Raw genomic sequence first — 17,584 nt, 5'->3', positions numbered from 1 at the left:
TGTTGTTATTTAACTCTGTGCACATTGCTTAGTGTTAAAGTTGCTGCTGTTAAGTGTATTGCTGAATGCTGCATTGCTGAGTGCTTAAGTTGTTGCTGTAAAGTGCATTGCTGAATGCTGCATTATTGAGTGCTAAAGTTGCTGCTGTTAAGTGTATTGCTGAATGCTGCATTGTTGAGTGCTAAAGTTGCTGCTGTTAAGTGTATTGCTGAATGCTGCATTGCTGAGTGCTAAAGTTGCTGCTGTTAAGTGTATTGCTGAATGCTGCATTGCTGAGTGCTAAAGTTGTTGCTGTAAAGTGCATTGCTGAATGCTGCATTGCTGAGTGCTAAAGTTGCTGCTGTTAAGTGTATTGCTGAATGCTGCATTGTTGAGTGCTAAAGTTGCTGCTGTTAAGTGTATTGCTGAATGCTGCATTGTTGAGTGCTAAAGTTGTTGCTGTAAAGTGCATTGCTGAATGCTGCATTGCTGAGTACTAAAGTTGCTGTTGTTAAGTGCATTGCTGAATGCTGCATTGTAATTTTACTTTATGCACATTGCCGAGTGCTAACGTTGCTGGTATTAAGTAAATTGCTGAATGCTGCTGTTGTTATTTTTCTCTATGCACATTGCTGAGTCAGTGAGTGCTTAAGTTGCTGAGTGTATTGCTGAATGCTGTTGATGCTATATTATTTATGTGTATTGCTGAGTGCTTAATTTGCTGCTGTTAAGTGTATTGACGAATGTTGATGTTATAATTAACATAAATAATTAATGAAAAATGAAATGTACATAATAATTAATTTAAAATTCTGAGCAAGTTAGTGATTATACATTGTATAAATATTTTGATACTCTGCATAGATGATTTGATAATAAAAAAAATCATACAGTCTTTATCTGAGTTCAGATTATTTTAACACCAATTTAATATTTGTTAACAATGTGGTTTGTAATAAATCATATTTTTCAAAATAAAAAAAAAATGATATTCATCTACAACTTGATTTAAGGTAATACACAACACCCATGAAATTAATTATTTAAAACGTTGAACAAATTAAGGCATTGATAATTTGGTTTGTGGCAAAAGATACTAGTAATATGGTAACTTCTAATGCTAGTACTCACTTGCAAAATGTTCTTTGTTGTTTATAATAGTTAAATAAATGACAGGATAATAGTGTGTCACAACCACGGTGTAATACATGTATAAGCGACTTAATCATTAACAGGTTTATCCCAATAGTCCCGAGGTCAGTGCTGTCATTGCCGACCTAATCCAGGATTTGGAAGAAGACCCGGATGCTCCCCCTGATGTGAGGATAGTGTTCTTGTACCAGGAGGAAGTACTAGTAAATGTACCGGTAGTACTAGTATCATTAGTACCATAGGGTCTCCCAATAACACCAACAGTATATACAGTGCCATCGGTTGACTCAATCCAAAACAAACGTTCACCACGTGAAACCGTTTTATCCACGTGTATTGGTGTACCTTCGGGTATACATTACTAATAGTTATGTGCAGCTATTTTACATTCATATAAAAAAAGGTGTGAATTGCAGATGTATTCTGTCTTAACAGGCGTGCACTCAACAGCATGCAGCGTTACGAAGTCATCTGAATTGCACTGGTCTACTTGATAGGGAAATCTTTGGTGCACCGTTTGATATGTTGAAGTTTCAATTTTTTTCTACATTTATCAAGTGTCAATCCAATGAATCCATAAAAAACAAGTATTTCTATAAATCCGGTAAGTTTAAACTTGATGCTATACCCACCAATCTTTAGAATTCATTTAATAACAATTTTAATAAATAAGAATCAGTAAAACCTAAAAGAAAAAAATAATTATTCTTTAATTCGTCTTATTCATCTTGCTCATTTCATTTTATACTTTAACTGAAAATATATTGAGATTATTGAATTTTTGCATACAATACTGTTTTCATTGGTAAATAATAAAATAAACAGGAAATTGCATGATGACAATTAAATAGATGTGCAGCTCTAAATCAGTTCCAGATAGTCATGTCGATTGTCGTCTGCCGGGTAGCAGAATGCCGTCTGCTGTTTCTGGCCTGGCGTTAAAGGCGGGGCTGTCGGGGTCAAGATAACGTCAGCCTGTGGGGAAGAGGGCTCTATATCGTCACTCACTTCAGAGTACACAGACATCCTCTTTTCTCGTTCAAGTTCCAGGGTGATGTCGGAAACTAACGAACTCTGCCGATTGGCCTTCTCCACAAAATACAGTTCACTCTGTTGTCTTCGAAGCTCTCGCCGGGTCGATCTCCACTTCACCACAAAGATTAAGACAAGAATGAGAAATATGGACAAGGCAGTCCCAAGGCCTACGATGACCGCTGTATACTCGTGTGGAAAACTCGAATCTTTTATAGCTTTGTTGTAGCCTGTTTTATAAGAGTCTCCAAGAGAAAAAGATGGTGTTATCACGAACGATCTGAAATTCGTCTTCTCAGCGTTTGTTTTCATTATAGCTTTATACAAAGAGGTAGAATAGGTAATAACGTTTGCCTGGGTCCCTTTTGGCGCGAAGGAAACTGTGGTTGTGTTCGATTGGATTTTCTGGTTAGTTGGCATGTTTGTTGATAAGTTGTCTGTGTATTGTTTAGAAGTGTGTGCAGGTCCGTTTGGAAACTGGAAAGGCATATTTAATCCGGGAACATTTGGTGTCATTATGTTATTATCAGTTTTTGGAGATTCTGAAAAAAAGGATCTTTAATGTGAATATGAAGCACAAAAATAGTTTGAATTTAATTGCAAAAATCAACTTTTGAATGAAGAATGTCGGGAAAATGTACGTGTGATTACCAGTACTACAACTGCAGACAAAACAACCCACAGAGTTGATCTGAAGCTGACAAGGACATTGTTCATTTGCTAAAATTAAAAAAAGAAAATTATCAGCAGTGAAAAAAAAACATTCGGCAAACTTCGTCTGATTCCGTCTTCTACGAAAAGGAGTAAGTAGAAAAGAACGGATTATTCAAAGCAGACAGGTATACCTATAAATCCCGTCTGCATTGGGTTTCCCATGGGAATATTCCCATATATATTATTCCCGGATCCTAGGCAGTCGTTCCCTGCGTTGTTTAAGGACATGGGATTAATGGCGTGCATGGAATTCTCCAGGAGATGAGGGAAGAACTTGTTGACATCCATCTCCATGCCACTGCCGACTGCAGTGATTTTTAAACGAAATAAAATAATTTCATAAACTTCTGTATGTCATATACATGTATAAGTGGGAAAAAGATTTTTAGATGCCCCAATTAAAACAAAATTAAATTATCATCGTCCCGTACAAAAATTTATTATTTTTTATTTTGATATATATTCTTCAGTGAGAAATCTTCTGATAAAATTTTACGACTCATCCTTATATTACTCATCATAAAGGTGTAGTTGCATGCAGAATTATAATACTAGTAATTGCAGGTTTTTGCAGTAAAATAAAATTCTTTAAAAAAAAGAAAGAAATACAGCTCACATTGCTTACAATAAACGAAAAGAGACAATGCGATGAAATAGATAAATCATTGAATGAAACAAATAACTTATAGTGTATTTCAAACTAAAATAATTATTTTCAGATTTAATTTAATCAATATTTTATCATGAAAATAAATGTAAAAGGACTGGAGAACAGGCACTCTCTATAAAAAATCATATCGACCCATAGTCTATGCAGGGTAAAACTTATTTTTTTATATAAAAATATTTATGAATAAAAAAATTACCTTGTCCAAACACATATACTTGAAGATGAACAAAACAAGTCAAAAATCCTAGAAAACACATGTTGATGTCCATTCTATATCGCCACCCCTCTTTGTCATGCTCCGTCCATTATTTACAAAATTTCCCGGACTAGGCTAGGCAAATGACCAATGGCATGGCCGGGAATGTCGGCAGATTAAAAACGCAAAGAAACGTTGATGGTTTTATTCGAAAAAGAATTTACTGAAAATTGATAATTTTATTATCAAATACGAATCGTAAAACTGATATTCTTAAAAATATACAGACAAAATTGCGGTTTTATGATGTTTAAAAAATTGATTATTGTGTATCCCTGTCCACAATGAAGACAAGAAACGGATAACAAGTGATTCGTGGCCTGGTTACTCGCACTTCAAAAGACAGGTGCTCGGGCGTACCTGATAAAGATATATAGGTACCGCTGCCCTTCGGATGGATATCATATTTTACATAACACAGTAAAAACATGGTTGTGGTACAATGCTGTTGCATACATGTTTTCACATGATATTCTTTTAAATGTAGATTTGGTTCATTTATCGATAAATCAAGATGGCAAATGTTGCATAATACATTGAGTAGGTTTCGGTTTATTTTGCTCATAGTTTATCAATTTTATCGGCTTTTGTGGTTACATTGACTACAACAAGTAAACAATTCTAAAACAAAATTTCTCTGATGGATTATCTTTGGGTATTTACGATAACAATGTTGGTCGAATAAGTACGTGCAAAATTATCATCTTCCTCCAAACTCGGGCAAAATAGAATATACCCCCCCCCCCCCCCCCCGCAAAAAAAGTCTCATCCTCCCTATAAAAAAATAGGGTATATCGAGAATCAATTTTCAGAAATATACCGTATATGCATAAACGGATCCAGAACATTTTTCAGAAGGGGCCTCAAGAAATAATTCGGTTTACCAAGAGGGTCTGATACCTATTTTTGGTAATCTTAATACGTAAATTTAAAAAGGTTGAATTTTCATTGGAAGGGGGGGGGGTCTGGATCCCCCCTTCCTGGATCAAAATCGCGTCAATCACAACTGGTCATACAGGCCGTCATACTGTGGATTTAGTCCGTATTTTCACTGGAAATTACGCTGCAATAAGAATTAAAAAAAACTCATCCCATACCCAACCTCTGAACAAGACTGTCTTCACGTGAAGCACACACGTATTTCGCATTGTAAAAACTATATACGACCGCTTTATTCTGTATAATACATTAAGAAAGTATAAACTTTAAGATAAACATTAAGTATCTGAGGAACTATTCCACATATTTATCGTCTTGCTCACATGTAATTGTGGACAGGACCGTGCACTACCCCACCTTTCATTCCTTTTTTATCTTTTTATTTTTTTTCGTTGTTCATTTCTTATCTTTAACAACCTCTTATATATGTCTCAAGTCGAAAAAAGCACGCATACATAAAATATTTATTCGCGAAAGTAACGCGCTCATTCGCGAAAGTTTTACGTTATATCGGAGAAGTTTTACAAGTTGTGCGTCTTATTTGCAAAACTATAGTGTCTATTTGCAAAAGTTTTGTTTTATATAGTAACGGGTTTAATTGTGAAAAAAAATAATTAAGCTACGAAAAAAGCTTTATAATCTGCTTTCTTACTGATAAATTGTTTACATTATTGGTTCATATATATGAAACTCCTATTCAGTGAATGTCTTGTGTTACAAAATCAGAGAAAATATAGTTTTCGCAATAGGTAAAATTGAAGGAAAATAATTTGTATTTTATATGGAACTGCATGAAGCAAAATTTTATATGGAACTGCATGAAGCAAAATGAAATTGCGATAAGTCTGCAAATGAACATTTTTCGACAGCAATTTCACATGATTTATACTAAAAATAATTTGTGGGATTCATTCTTCGCATTCATGAATTATTCAAATGCAAAGTCCTGGATCCATCTCTTGACTGCATCCTTGTACCATGCATTTGTATATCAAGGGGTTGCTTACATACTATCCTAACATTTCCCTACCTTACTTACATGTCTATTTAATGTTTGCTTCAAAAGCTGAGTATGATTTCATTAAACTGAGATAACTTATGTGAGTGGGATACCCCATACTTCTGGCTGAATTATTCATTTGGGTATTATTCTGCAGTGGTACGCCTTACAAAGTCAGAGGAGTCCTGTTCCTACTTCTTGCTATCTCCTAATGTTTAGAGAAAGAGACACAGTACTACAAAGGAAAGTAACCATACACAGTAAGCGCATAATTTTATTTTAACAGACTTTCCTAAAATTATAACAAAAAAGCTAGTCACATGTAATACTACAAAGCTAGAAAATATTGTGTCATATTCTTTGCTTATTTTCAGCAATGTTATTTGGCCCAATACTCGATGCCTCTGTGTTGTGATTTTTTACATTATTGATTATGTTTGGTGAGGTAACACTTTCACTGGATGATGAGACTTCACTGGATTTTGCACCACAATCATTATGTACATGATCACCCTGTTTCACAGCACAGCTACCCATGAATTCATCACTTAACACTGCTTGGTCATTTTGTACAATTTTCACATCAGAGTCTTCTACACCATGATTGGTCTCATGGGTACGCTGCTCACTCGTCGTCGTGTCTGTAACACTGATCTTTACAGGGCTCTTCACCTTCTCTGCCTCTTCTTCCTTCTCCTCTTCCTCCTCTTCACTATTCTCTAAGATGTTGTAAACATCACTACATGCTGGCAAGAAATCATGATGTTAATTAGTACCTAATTTGCTTGCACCTTCATAATCTAGTCCATGGCTTTTTGTTGACAACAATTACATGAATAAGCACTTTAGTCAGTAGCCAGGCAGTGAATCAGTTAATCTTGGATAAGAGCATGCCATGGTTGGAATTATATTTAAAAAAAAAACAAAAAAACTTATTCAGTGAAATACATTATAAATAAACGTTTATTCATGTTTAAAAAAAATCCGCCAGCAAATATTTCTCATGCAAATCAAACCTTTAATACTACTTGAATATGTTAAGTTTATGTTAATCTTTATAGGCTCTTTCATGAAAATACGTTGGTGCAAACCAATTCATCACTGAATAATTTTGAATTACATGTAATAGCTGATGCAAAAATACCTTTACCTGCAAAAGCCTCTGGATACAAAGTCCCGAGTCTTTGTTTTAAAGACCTACAAAATTAAATTAAAATATACAGTAATTTGTGCATGTTGTGCTCTCTCTCTCTCTCTCTCCCTCTCTCTCTCTCTCTCTCTCTCTGTACATTGTACCTTATTCTCCTGAACACAATATCTAAGTCTGCTTTCATTTGTCCAAGAACAATAGTATGTTGTCGAAATTCCTGTGTTGTAGCTTCACATCGAGCAGATGAAAGCATGTTAAAATTTATCAACATTTCATTGGTTTTTTCATACCTAGACAACCTGAAAGATATGAAGAAGAAAAATAATCTTAAATTATTTCCTGTATTGTAAAGAGTCAATTCGCAAAAAATGTTCATGTTAAGTGGTCTTTAAGCATTTACTACAATATTTTCAACCCTTTAGATGGTCATTTGTGAATGGTGGATAATGCGAAAAAAAGTAGAGGAAATTCGAATTTTTCTTTTTTATTTCCTCCACGCCCCCAATCATGTTACTTACATATCTTTCTGTAGTTCCACCATGGCTTGAACATCTTCCTTATTAACCTGTTCAACAAGTGCCTCGGTGAAGGCCCTTGATGGTTCTATCGTTACCTCATCATCATCATTTTCTTCCGTCGTTGTTGACATTTTTGTGCGAATGTAAATTAATCGGGATCGGCATTGATGACATCGATATTGCTTATCTCCCTTATTACAGACGACTTCCCATTTTTTCTGACTAAAAATTCAGAAATGTCTTGATTTGTTAAAGATAGCGAACTGATCTGCAGCTGTAATCCTAAATGATGTGCTAATTTACCTACTCCGAATAACCATGTCATTCGAAGAATTAGAACAGGTTAGAGTTTATGTGGAATTATGATTTATTCAGTTTGAATTTCCTCAGACACGCCTACCCTTGCTATGTTTCAACTTTAGACATAATATCCCGTAGTTTTAAAGAGAGCGAATTTTTTGTTTAAGAAATTGCTTGGCTGTTGAAAATTCTCACATTTTGGACAATAACATGGGCTTGTTATCAAAGAGCGTGTGTTTTTTTTAATTCTCAAATACAGTCCCCAAATCTATCAAAAATTACATATTTTGATATTTCTTTCTTATTAAAGTCAGTAAAGAGCTGGGCCTAATTAAGTTATAATCATGTAACTTGGGTTGAAACAGTTTTAGACTGTTTTATAAAATACATACTTCCCCAGCCCAGACTCTACTTTCATGACTTTTACAGGATAGCTAACAGTTATGTTTAAAATCTCCATGGTTGGTGAAAATTCAAATTGCTTTTAAACTTTCCTTAAATACAAGTAAACAATTTTTTTTTCTGACATGGTAGGTTTGTACATAGTCTTGTTTTTTTATACCAGCTATTTTTTTTTTCAAACCACTAGCTCTCAGTTATTATTTAAAAGCATATATTTATTAATGAGTTATTTTAAACAAAAAAAATAAATGCTGTTGCTTTCAATTCCAGGAACCATTCAATGCGCATGAATTTGTCGAAAGATTGGCATGGAAAGTCATTGGAAAAAAATCCAAAAATAGCTATGAAAATTTTGACCCCTGGTCTTTGCATTCAGCATTTGAAGATGTTATAAAAAATCTAGAGGAGAAAAATAAGCAGATAGAGAGGAATATTGAAAAGTTGGAGCAGTCTTGTAAAGATGAAGAAAAGAAGCACTGGCAAAGAGTGGCAGACCTACAAAGGAAAAATCAGGTAAGGATTATGATAATGAATGTAATTAAAACTCTACTTATCAAGTCTTGTCATTCCCTTGCAACAGAGTTTTATGGGATTTGATAACACCCTTGTTTGTTACTGAATAAGAATAGAGGGTATATACCTCAAATTTATTGTGATTGTCTTCAGGTTGAGTGTAAATAGTGAGTTGTATTGAAACATATTCAGATATCTTAGTTAACAGTAAAAAAACCAAAAAAGTCTGAATATATAAAGGGACAATTGGTTCATATAGTTTTGCTCAACTGCATCATGTTTCACAGTTTGCATGATTTTTTTCCATTTTACATGTACTTACTGTCAGCATGATTAAAATGTCCTGTCTTACTCTTTAGTCATCATATTCCCACTTTCAATCTCTTGATGAAAGAATAAACTTAGTGGCAACCAAAGTTGTTCACTTAGGAGACCAACTTGAAGGAGTGAACACCCCGAGAGCTCGAGCTGTCGAGGCTCAAAGACTCATGAACTACTTAGATGAGTTCATGTCAGATGAACCTCCCAAGTCAGCTGTTTTTACTGATCCTTTTCAGGTAAATTTTGTTTTTTTTTAATCTAATGCATCAATTCTGTTTCAAAAGCTGCTCAGAAACTGGCTAATGTTAAAATATGATATTAATTCCTTTAGTTGCAACTGGCCGCTGATATCATTCAGAAATTATACCAAATTGCACTGGAACTACCTGCTAATGATAAGTAAGTTTTTTTAGGACAAATTTACATGTGATTTTTCAACATTTATCTGGTTTTAGATGCATATTTTATATGCAATATAATATAAACATTTTGGCTTTATATTTACAGATTTGACAGAGCTCGTAAAAAGATATGGGGTGAGAATCAATAATATTGCATATTTATTTAAAATTATGTAATAAACATATTTTTTACTTGTGAAGTTGATATAAATATATGATACAAATGATCATTTTGTCTGATACATGTATTAAAGGTATTTAAAGTAAAGTTTTCTTCACAGACAAATACAACTATGTGGAGTCAGAACTGATCACAGAATTCAAAAATGCCCATTCTGATGGAGATAAAAGAAAAATGAAAAAAGTAGCTGCTGTGCTATCCAACTTCAAGGTTTGTTAAAAGTTCAGATTCTTTACTTGCAAAAATAAGACACAAGTGGATAAACTATTTTTCTCTGTTGTTAATACAAATGTTATCTCAAAAGACAATACAAATATTAATGTTATCTCATCTAACAAGGTAAAAAAGGTAGAAAGTATTCTGTGATTGACAGAATATTAATTCCCTTTACAATTATTGATTCCTGGTTTTTCTAATATTACAGGGTTATGGACAGTGCATAGAGACCTTCATCACTGAGTCCCAGCTTGGGGCGTACCTGAGGCCGGACCCGTTTGATGATGTCCTCCCCCTGTGTACACGGTCCAGTGAGGTGATTGCTGAGGTGTTCAGTAACCCAGACACAGTGATGGCAAAACTCGTACAGAACATATTCCATGGCAAACTTCAGGTAGATTCCATTTCATGATTTCTGTTCTTCATATGATAGCGTAACCCCTTCCAATTCCCCTCCCCCCTTCACTGGATCCTCCCAGAAGGGACATTAAATGTCGAATTTATCATATCAAACAGTCTCATTGTATATTTATAAATCCTTTGTGCAATTGTTGATATTGACCGCATATTTACTGGTACTACAGTTAATCTAGAACAATGAAGTCAAGGCGATGTTTGCATGTAGATGTATTTTGATTTGCTTTGTGGTTTAGAGTCACATTTCTTCCCGACTGGATCATTTAGAGGACCCAGAAGAATATCTTGTACAACTTTACAAGTTGTATACCAGGTAATGTTTTGCTATGTATTTAAACATGTACAATTAAAGCGCCAAGCTCTTCAAACATTTAAAGCCTTGAAATAATTCACTCATTTTTCTCAGAACATGATTGATCTGACATTACATTATGATATATTTGTTTAAATAGGACAGTGAAGTTGTCTGAAGAATTGTCACATTTCAAGATGGGCAGTGACAGTCTATTTCTCACCAAACTAACCAAGCAAATCTTTGCAAAACATCTGGAAGCTTATATTGGGTAAGTTTTAAATTTTTGGTGTCTTTGAAATGAAGGATAAGTTTTGTCAAATGCAAAAATCAGAAGATTTATTTAAGTAATAATCTTCTATGTTTTAATTGTTTTTTTATCTTTTACTTGTTATGTAATCTGCAAAGCGAATTTTAATTTGTGATGATGTCTTTCCAGGTCTGAAACAAAATATCTGAAGGAGAGGTGTTCAGCTCATTTACAGAGATACTATGAGGACAGTAATCATATTAAAAAACAGATTCAGTCTGGGGGGTAAGTTACAAGTTTTGAATTTTAACAGTAATAGGAAGACATTTCTCAGATACTGAGTGGTATATCACTTCTTTGTTTTGACTTACAGTAAAACACGGTTATAGCGAACACGCTTACAATGAATTGAGGCTTACAGCGAGGTGATTTTCATTCCCTGTGACTTTATTACATGTTGTAAACTTGACGGATATAATGAATTATGCCTATAACAAAGTAAAATTGGCCATCCTTTGGACTTCGTTATAAGCATGTTTCACTGTAATGATTAATATGTTTACATATTATTGACAGCTTGGTGGATTTTAAGAGAGACCTACAGGCAAAGATTGGCACCCTTACAAAAGCTAATGTAAACATCGGTCCAGCGGTAGAGAACTACGGCGGAGAGACATTTCTATCCCAGGAAGTGACCATAAGTCTTCTACAGGAGGCCAAGAATGCATTCAAGCGCTGCCATGTGGTCAGTCTATGCAGATACTTAGCTTTTGTTTAATGAATTGCTGAAGTAAATGATAATACGAGTTGTTTACTGTAGATTCCTAATTAGGGCCCCGCAAGGATTTGCGGGTGCCCTATAGTAATCACTCTGTCCGTCCGTCCTTCTGTCTGTCTGTCACTCTTCCGTCCACAAATTTCCTGTTTTTTTCTAATAACTTTTTTTATGGTTGCCCAATCAAGTTCAAATTTGGTATGGTAGTTCAGTAGGCAGAAATACATATTTTGATGCTAAGTTTGGTTCTCTATGTCTTCTGGTTTGGAGCTGGGGTGGTGGGGTAGATTCCTAACTATGCATAAGAAGAATGGGCAAAGAGAGATAACTGCTGAGAATGAATGAGCAAAGAGAGATAACTGCTGAGAATGTTACCATTGTATACATGGAAGGCTGTGCAATATTTGTCCTTTGGGATTAATTAACCTTCCACAGGAAGAAAATCCTAAGCTTTATCTTTATCTGTCACATTGAGATTAATTACTGCACTGCCTGTGTCTGCAAATGAACTTTGTTTTGAAGTTAAGGTCAATTTTGAATGATGTGTAGTATTGTGTACATTCTTTGAAATATGGATTTGAAATATAATATTCATATTTTTTGGGGTTAAAATACCGTACACAATGATTTATGATAGTTTTATTGAATAGAGGCAAAGCCTAGGTATCATTGCATTGGTATCAATTCTTTGTTTTTTTAACAAATTTTATTTCATCCCATGTTAACCCACTTTATCCCGTGGATATGACTCATTGGATATTTTTTTGATATTCCACAGTTGTGACTTTACAATGGGATTTGCCTAGGCATAATGAAGTAAAAATAATGTAGAGTTTTATAAACAGTGTAAACATTGATTGCGGTGTATAAAATATGGGATAAATAGAATCTCATGATTTGTAGTATAATATGATTTTTATCCAACTTGTGTGTTTTATCCCCTCACTAAGGCTCAAGAAAAAAACACTTTAATTGTTGGATGAAAATCATATCCAACTACAAATCACGAGATCCTATATATTCCAGTTCTTTACATCTTCTGCCGGGCATTTATTTTTCATCATTGTTAATATAAAGAGGATGGAATTCAAAGTTTTTTTCACTTCTCTATATTAATTGTCATAGCGGGGCCCTTCCTGACTGGTCAGTTTTCTAGTTAAACGCGAAGAATAAATATCCGCGTAAAATCGCGAGAAGCAACCATCGCAAATTTTAAAATATCGCCATTATTCTTTGAGAGTTAAGAAATATGAGAAATAAGGATAAAAGTTCCGCTTTCGCGATTTTATATTCTCGCGATTTGATACAAAATAGCGGGATCGCAGAATTAAGTACTCGCATAATAAAAGGAATTTACAGTATAAGCTGAATGTGATTTTTGTTGTAATACTGATTGATCAACATTTGTTACAGCTGTCCAGTAGTTCAGACATGCCCAGCAATGCGGTGCAGGTGTTGGACGTCTTGATCCAGTATTTGGTTGTTGAACACATTGATTATGCAGTTGAATTAGGATTACAAGGTAGGCCTACTTGTCAGAACAAGATTCTGTTGTTCTTATTTCATAGTAAATGGTGCAAATATGATAGTCTGAAATGCAGTTAACTTTAGGTTTAATGATTTCATGTTAAAGATTCCTATTTTTATCCCCCAGCCATTCCTCTACCTGACCCAAGGACTCCCCCTCAGGTGTACTTCTTTGATGTGGTCGGCCAGGCCAATACCCTATTTCACCTGTTTGAGAAACAGTTCATGGACTCCCTGGTCCCTCTTGTCATGTGAGTACATCTGCACTTATTAAAGGTTAATGGTACCTATAACCAGGTACCTCAATATTTAATGATCAGCACATACCTTTTTTTGCTTTGGCAGTTTTATTTCACAAGCCACATATTTTATATTTGTTGGATTTTTTTTAATTGTAGATATACATATTTACATGACTTGGTTTATATATTGTTACATTGGTCCTTGTTTTATGCTGGAACTTTGTTATTTTATTCATGTAGATCCTCACCCAGACACAGTGAATGCCTGCAAAAGAAGCGAGATTTACGAGACCAGCTGGAGAGTAAGATTGACAGTGGACTAGACCGGACTTTGACCGCCATTACTGGCTATGTAAAGTTCCTGTTAGCTGCCGAGCAGAAGAAAACAGACTTTAAACCAGATGATGATAGTGCCATGCTGGCTATGGTGTCACCAGTAAGTAGTTTAAAATACAGTAAAACATGGTTACAGCAGACACACTTATTACAAAATTGTGCTTTCAGAGAAGTCAGTTTCATTTCCCAGACCTCAAAATTGTAATGCATGTATAAGCTGATAGGAAATACGGTAATAAACTAAGGTTTTGATGAATCAAAATTACTTGTCCCTATCATTTTGCTATGACTGTGTTTAACTACATGTATGTGCATAATTCTTGGAACAAAGTTTTGCAGGAAATTAAAAGGAGTGCAACACTTTTCTTTTAAGTTTTATGTCATTGATATACAGATATTCATCCTTAATATAATTTACAACATTTTATATTAAGTTATTCTTTCAACTGATTGTCTCTCATTGTAGGCTTGTTCAAAAGTGGTCAAGTTTATCTATGGAATACACAAGAACATCCGTGACAGCCTGGACGGGAAGAACATAGATGTTGTCCTGTCAGAGCTAGGGGTCAGGCTGCATAGAGTGCTCTTTGAACATCTACAGCAATTTCAGTATAATTCATTAGGTAGGTAATCTTTTATTTAATTTTTCTCTTCTCTCAAATGCTTTAGAATTAATCAAAGCATGGAATTCATGAACTGATACTGTGGAATCATTAGAATTCGTGGTGGCTCAGTTTTTGTGGAATCAGTGGGTAGTTCTCCCCCATGAATTTACATCCTCAACGAAAACAAATTTAGAAAGAGTTATCTTTACATCCCCACGAATAAGCAAAAAAACCCAAATCCACGAAAATTGGCCCCCTCGAATTTAAATGATTCCACAGTAGTTGAATGATTTCTGTTTTGTAAATTTATTCAATATCAACAGAGATTTTGAAATAAGCCCCAAAATAATATATTATGATACATTTTATCAAAAAAGTTTTTAATGTTAGAATAGCACATTTTGATAAAATGATACAGAAGATAATAATTATGGGCATATTTTGATTAAGTAAAGTAAAATCAGTTTCAAGTCAAAGGGCTCATAGGGCTTGCACTCATACCAGGTGTACCCGTAAATCATTAACTCCCCTGGATTAGTATCCAAACTATGTGTAATTTTAGTTTGGATGCACTTATAAAATGCAGATAAATTGCAATGTATAAGTAAACAATTAACGCACAGTATCAGTTGCCCCTAGTGGGATTTGAGCCAGCAACTTTTGGGTAACTTATCAAACCCTATGACCACTATAAAGCCACATACTTGACAAATGTATCATAAAAAGCACTTGCACATATTTCAGAATACAATTATTCAAAACGAAGTTGCTCTTTGTTTCTATGACAGGTGCGATGTTGGTGATTTGCGATGTCAATGAATATAGAAAGTGTATGAAGGAATTCAAGATCCCAGTTGTGTCTGATCTGTTTGAGAAACTCCACGCTCTGTGTAATCTTCTGGTGGTCGTTCCTGAAAATCTCAAGGAAGTGTGTAGTGGAGAAACATTGGTGAGTTTTCAGTTAATATAATGAATAATTCATTCATCAGTATTCAGTAAAGTACTGGTATGCTGCAACTTTGTATACCAATGAATTCTTTCATAAAAGAAACACTATATTTATTGCTCACTGTCAAGCATAGGTTGAAGTTTGAAGCCCTTAACCAGTATATGGCAAAACCTCAATCAGCTTGTAAATTTATTTGTCCTACAAAAATGTACATCTTGTTGAAATCTTGTCATTTGCTTGTCATTAGGATCTTAAAATTTTTTGAATTCCCACCCAACCAAAAATAAACCATAAAAAAATGTCATTGTTGGTGCAGTACAATAAATCAACAGCCCCCCCCCCCCACCCCCAAAAAATCTTAACAGGTTTTCTTACCTTTATTGGTGTTTGTCCGGGAAGATGAATTGTTTCCCTTCTAGTGGTCTTGTGCTATAAAGTTTTGCTATACATTTGGTAATAGGAATAAGCCATTACATAACCTTTATGGATGAGATAAAGCTTTCATTAATATTACTGATTTTACTTAATATATAATTAATCATTTTTTCTACAGACTGGATTAGACAAGTCCGTTTTACAGGCTTTTATTCAGCTGAGAACAGATTACAAAACATCAAAGATAGCCATGATGTTGAAATGAGGAAAAAATAACAGAAAACCTTGAGTGCTTTGAGTCATTGAGAAAGACAATTTCTATTATATTTTAAAAAATTAATAAATATATGAAGATTTTATTATGAGTACAGTAGATGCTGTATGTGCATGTTTTGATCTTGATTTACTGGTAGCTTGAATTTCTAATTTGTTTTCTCAGAGCTTTGTACAACTTAAAGAATATTCAGAAACAAAATTCATTGTTGGACTGTTCATGTTATAATATTTTTATACACCAGTTGAAGTGAAAAGTAAATACACCCAAGTAACGTTTATTAAGGGAGATATCCCTACTGATCTGACAGACAATTCCTGCAGATATAAGTTTATAAGAGAATTCCAAAATTCTGTCAATTTTTACCCCATAGCGCATTGTGAAATCGAATGCAATTCAACATATTGCAGTTAAGATTTCTTTTGGGAAATCATTATCACTTGAACTAAGATTTTATACCAAATGACAAAGAAGTATTTACATTCAATTTGAAATGATCTTTATGCACAGTCATCATTACCACTGTAATTGTTCTTGATTTATACTACAATGGATATTTTGTGTGGAGAGAGAGAGAGAGAGAGAGAGAGAGAGAGAGAGAGAGAGAGAGAGAGAGAGAGAGAGAGAGAGAGAGATGCTTCTAAACCTTTACAGATGTTTGATTATTGTTGTATATGCTTTGATGTGCAATATTTATGAATAGTACTTACCATATACCTATACATGTTAATTGAAGGTCTGAAATAAAACTTGAAAAAATATGTTGATTAGTTTTGTTGATAGTAATCCAGCCAAATTATGATTGGAGGAGTACCTTTAGCAATCTTGTTTCAATATACAATGTATTTTGTCTCTGTTGAAATTTGGACATTGGCCTTGGTTACGTATTGCTCAATTCTGTGATATCAGTGCCTAAGATGAAACCAAAATGCCATTTTTGATTAAAAAAAACCCATCAACAACTGAATTCATATAGTTTTGGGGAGGGAAGGGGGTTGGGTGTCCTACAGGTTTATTGAAACAGCATCAATTTAGCGCTTTTTAAAACATATTCATGCATAAATATACACAGTTTAGCAATTTAGATATCAACTTTAATTCAAATACCTGTAAAAGATAATGTTGACATCGTTTATCGATATCTTTTTATGAAATTTTAGCAATTTTGAAATCAAAAGTTATTAGAAACAGTAGTAGTAGTAAAATTAAAATACTTTGAAGAAATGGTTGTTCCTTCTGTATGACGTGCTGACCGACAATACCGACAATTTACGTACCTCTACTCATTTTTAAATGCAAATGGAATAATGCTCACTACCTTTATTCCCCTAAGAATTAGAGCTATTTATTGTTAAATATTCGCTACACGATTAGATCGATTATGATTCGGTTTTGTCATCTGTAGCTGTATGAATGCAATCGAAACTCTTATAACAATAGAGAAGAGAATACTATATAGATGTCAATAGAGACAGATGATGAATGCGAGTCATCAGCTGCTGGAGGAGATTGAAGTTTTTAGAATAATTTACAGGGGCAGGTTTTTGGTGCAGATGCCCTCTGATGGTCATATTTAAATCATTACTGGCCCTATCTACACTAAACATGGATGGATGATGCATCTTGGGTTATTGATGTTGAATCTGAGCCATAGGTTTCCAATGCTGGAGGCGCTATTTTTCTGCAATGCTCGCTATAGGTATGAGGATCAAAACTAAAAATTGAAAGTTTGAAGTGGAAAGTTACGTATTATTCAATTTTGGAAGATAAAAAAAAAGGACAGCGTAATAAATCTATA

The 17,584-nt window shown here is 34.2% G+C and overlaps 3 protein-coding genes across 3 annotated transcripts; 1 reads left to right on the top strand and 2 right to left on the bottom strand.

The window, feature by feature from the left end:
* Positions 1-1,851: 1,851 nt before the first annotated feature.
* On the bottom strand, positions 1,852-4,300 carry LOC105317509 (uncharacterized). Its single transcript, XM_011414165.4, has 4 exons — positions 3,744-4,300; positions 3,009-3,182; positions 2,815-2,883; positions 1,852-2,705 (listed from the first exon to the last, which is right to left on the bottom strand). The coding sequence occupies exons 1-4, from the start codon at positions 3,814-3,816 to the stop codon at positions 1,993-1,995; spliced, it is 1,029 nt and encodes a 342-aa protein (XP_011412467.3). The 5' UTR covers positions 3,817-4,300; the 3' UTR covers positions 1,852-1,992.
* A 1,702-nt stretch (positions 4,301-6,002) lies between these two features.
* LOC105317499 (kxDL motif-containing protein 1) lies at positions 6,003-7,584 on the bottom strand. Its single transcript, XM_011414154.4, has 4 exons — positions 7,411-7,584; positions 7,039-7,191; positions 6,893-6,939; positions 6,003-6,488 (listed from the first exon to the last, which is right to left on the bottom strand). The coding sequence occupies exons 1-4, from the start codon at positions 7,539-7,541 to the stop codon at positions 6,094-6,096; spliced, it is 726 nt and encodes a 241-aa protein (XP_011412456.3). The 5' UTR covers positions 7,542-7,584; the 3' UTR covers positions 6,003-6,093.
* A 4-nt stretch (positions 7,585-7,588) lies between these two features.
* Positions 7,589-16,547, top strand: LOC105317490 (exocyst complex component 5). The gene is made up of 17 exons (XM_011414143.4): positions 7,589-7,752; positions 8,383-8,625; positions 8,985-9,182; positions 9,278-9,345; positions 9,454-9,482; positions 9,629-9,738; positions 9,953-10,138; positions 10,398-10,474; positions 10,614-10,724; positions 10,893-10,988; positions 11,280-11,448; positions 12,892-13,000; positions 13,133-13,256; positions 13,488-13,683; positions 14,050-14,206; positions 14,977-15,137; positions 15,691-16,547. Exons 1-17 carry the CDS (start codon positions 7,729-7,731, stop codon positions 15,775-15,777), a joined length of 2,145 nt encoding a protein of 714 aa, XP_011412445.2. The 5' UTR covers positions 7,589-7,728; the 3' UTR covers positions 15,778-16,547.
* The last annotated feature ends 1,037 nt before the right edge of the window (positions 16,548-17,584 follow it).

The sequence above is a fragment of the Magallana gigas genome, chromosome 6 (assembly GCF_963853765.1).
Source record: "Magallana gigas chromosome 6, xbMagGiga1.1, whole genome shotgun sequence".
NCBI lineage: Eukaryota > Metazoa > Mollusca > Bivalvia > Ostreida > Ostreidae > Magallana > Magallana gigas.
Note: the sequence above shows the minus strand (reverse complement) of the source record. Positions and strands in the feature narration are given on the sequence as shown.

What these genes read in the sequence shown, in the direction of transcription:
- LOC105317490 (XM_011414143.4), top strand. Translation starts at nt 7,729, where the DNA reads ATGTCATTCGAAGAATTAGAACAG. An exon ending in CATTCGAAGAATTAGAACAG is followed by an intron (nt 7,753 to 8,382) that starts GTTAGAGTTTAT and finishes TTTCAATTCCAG; the next exon opens with GAACCATTCAATGCGCATGA. An exon ending in ACCTACAAAGGAAAAATCAG is followed by an intron (nt 8,626 to 8,984) that starts GTAAGGATTATG and finishes CTTACTCTTTAG; the next exon opens with TCATCATATTCCCACTTTCA.
- LOC105317509 (XM_011414165.4), bottom strand. Translation starts at nt 3,816, where the DNA reads ATGGACATCAACATGTGTTTTCTAGGATTTTTGACTTGTTTTGTTCAT. An exon ending in AATGCAGACGGGATTTATAG is followed by an intron (nt 2,884 to 3,008) that starts GTATACCTGTCT and finishes TTTTAATTTTAG; the next exon opens with CAAATGAACAATGTCCTTGT. An exon ending in TGTCTGCAGTTGTAGTACTG is followed by an intron (nt 2,706 to 2,814) that starts GTAATCACACGT and finishes CCTTTTTTTCAG; the next exon opens with AATCTCCAAAAACTGATAAT.
- LOC105317499 (XM_011414154.4), bottom strand. Translation starts at nt 7,541, where the DNA reads ATGTCAACAACGACGGAAGAAAATGATGATGATGAGGTAACGATAGAA. An exon ending in ATTGTGTTCAGGAGAATAAG is followed by an intron (nt 6,940 to 7,038) that starts GTACAATGTACA and finishes TTAATTTTGTAG; the next exon opens with GTCTTTAAAACAAAGACTCG. An exon ending in GTATCCAGAGGCTTTTGCAG is followed by an intron (nt 6,489 to 6,892) that starts GTAAAGGTATTT and finishes ATTTCTTGCCAG; the next exon opens with CATGTAGTGATGTTTACAAC.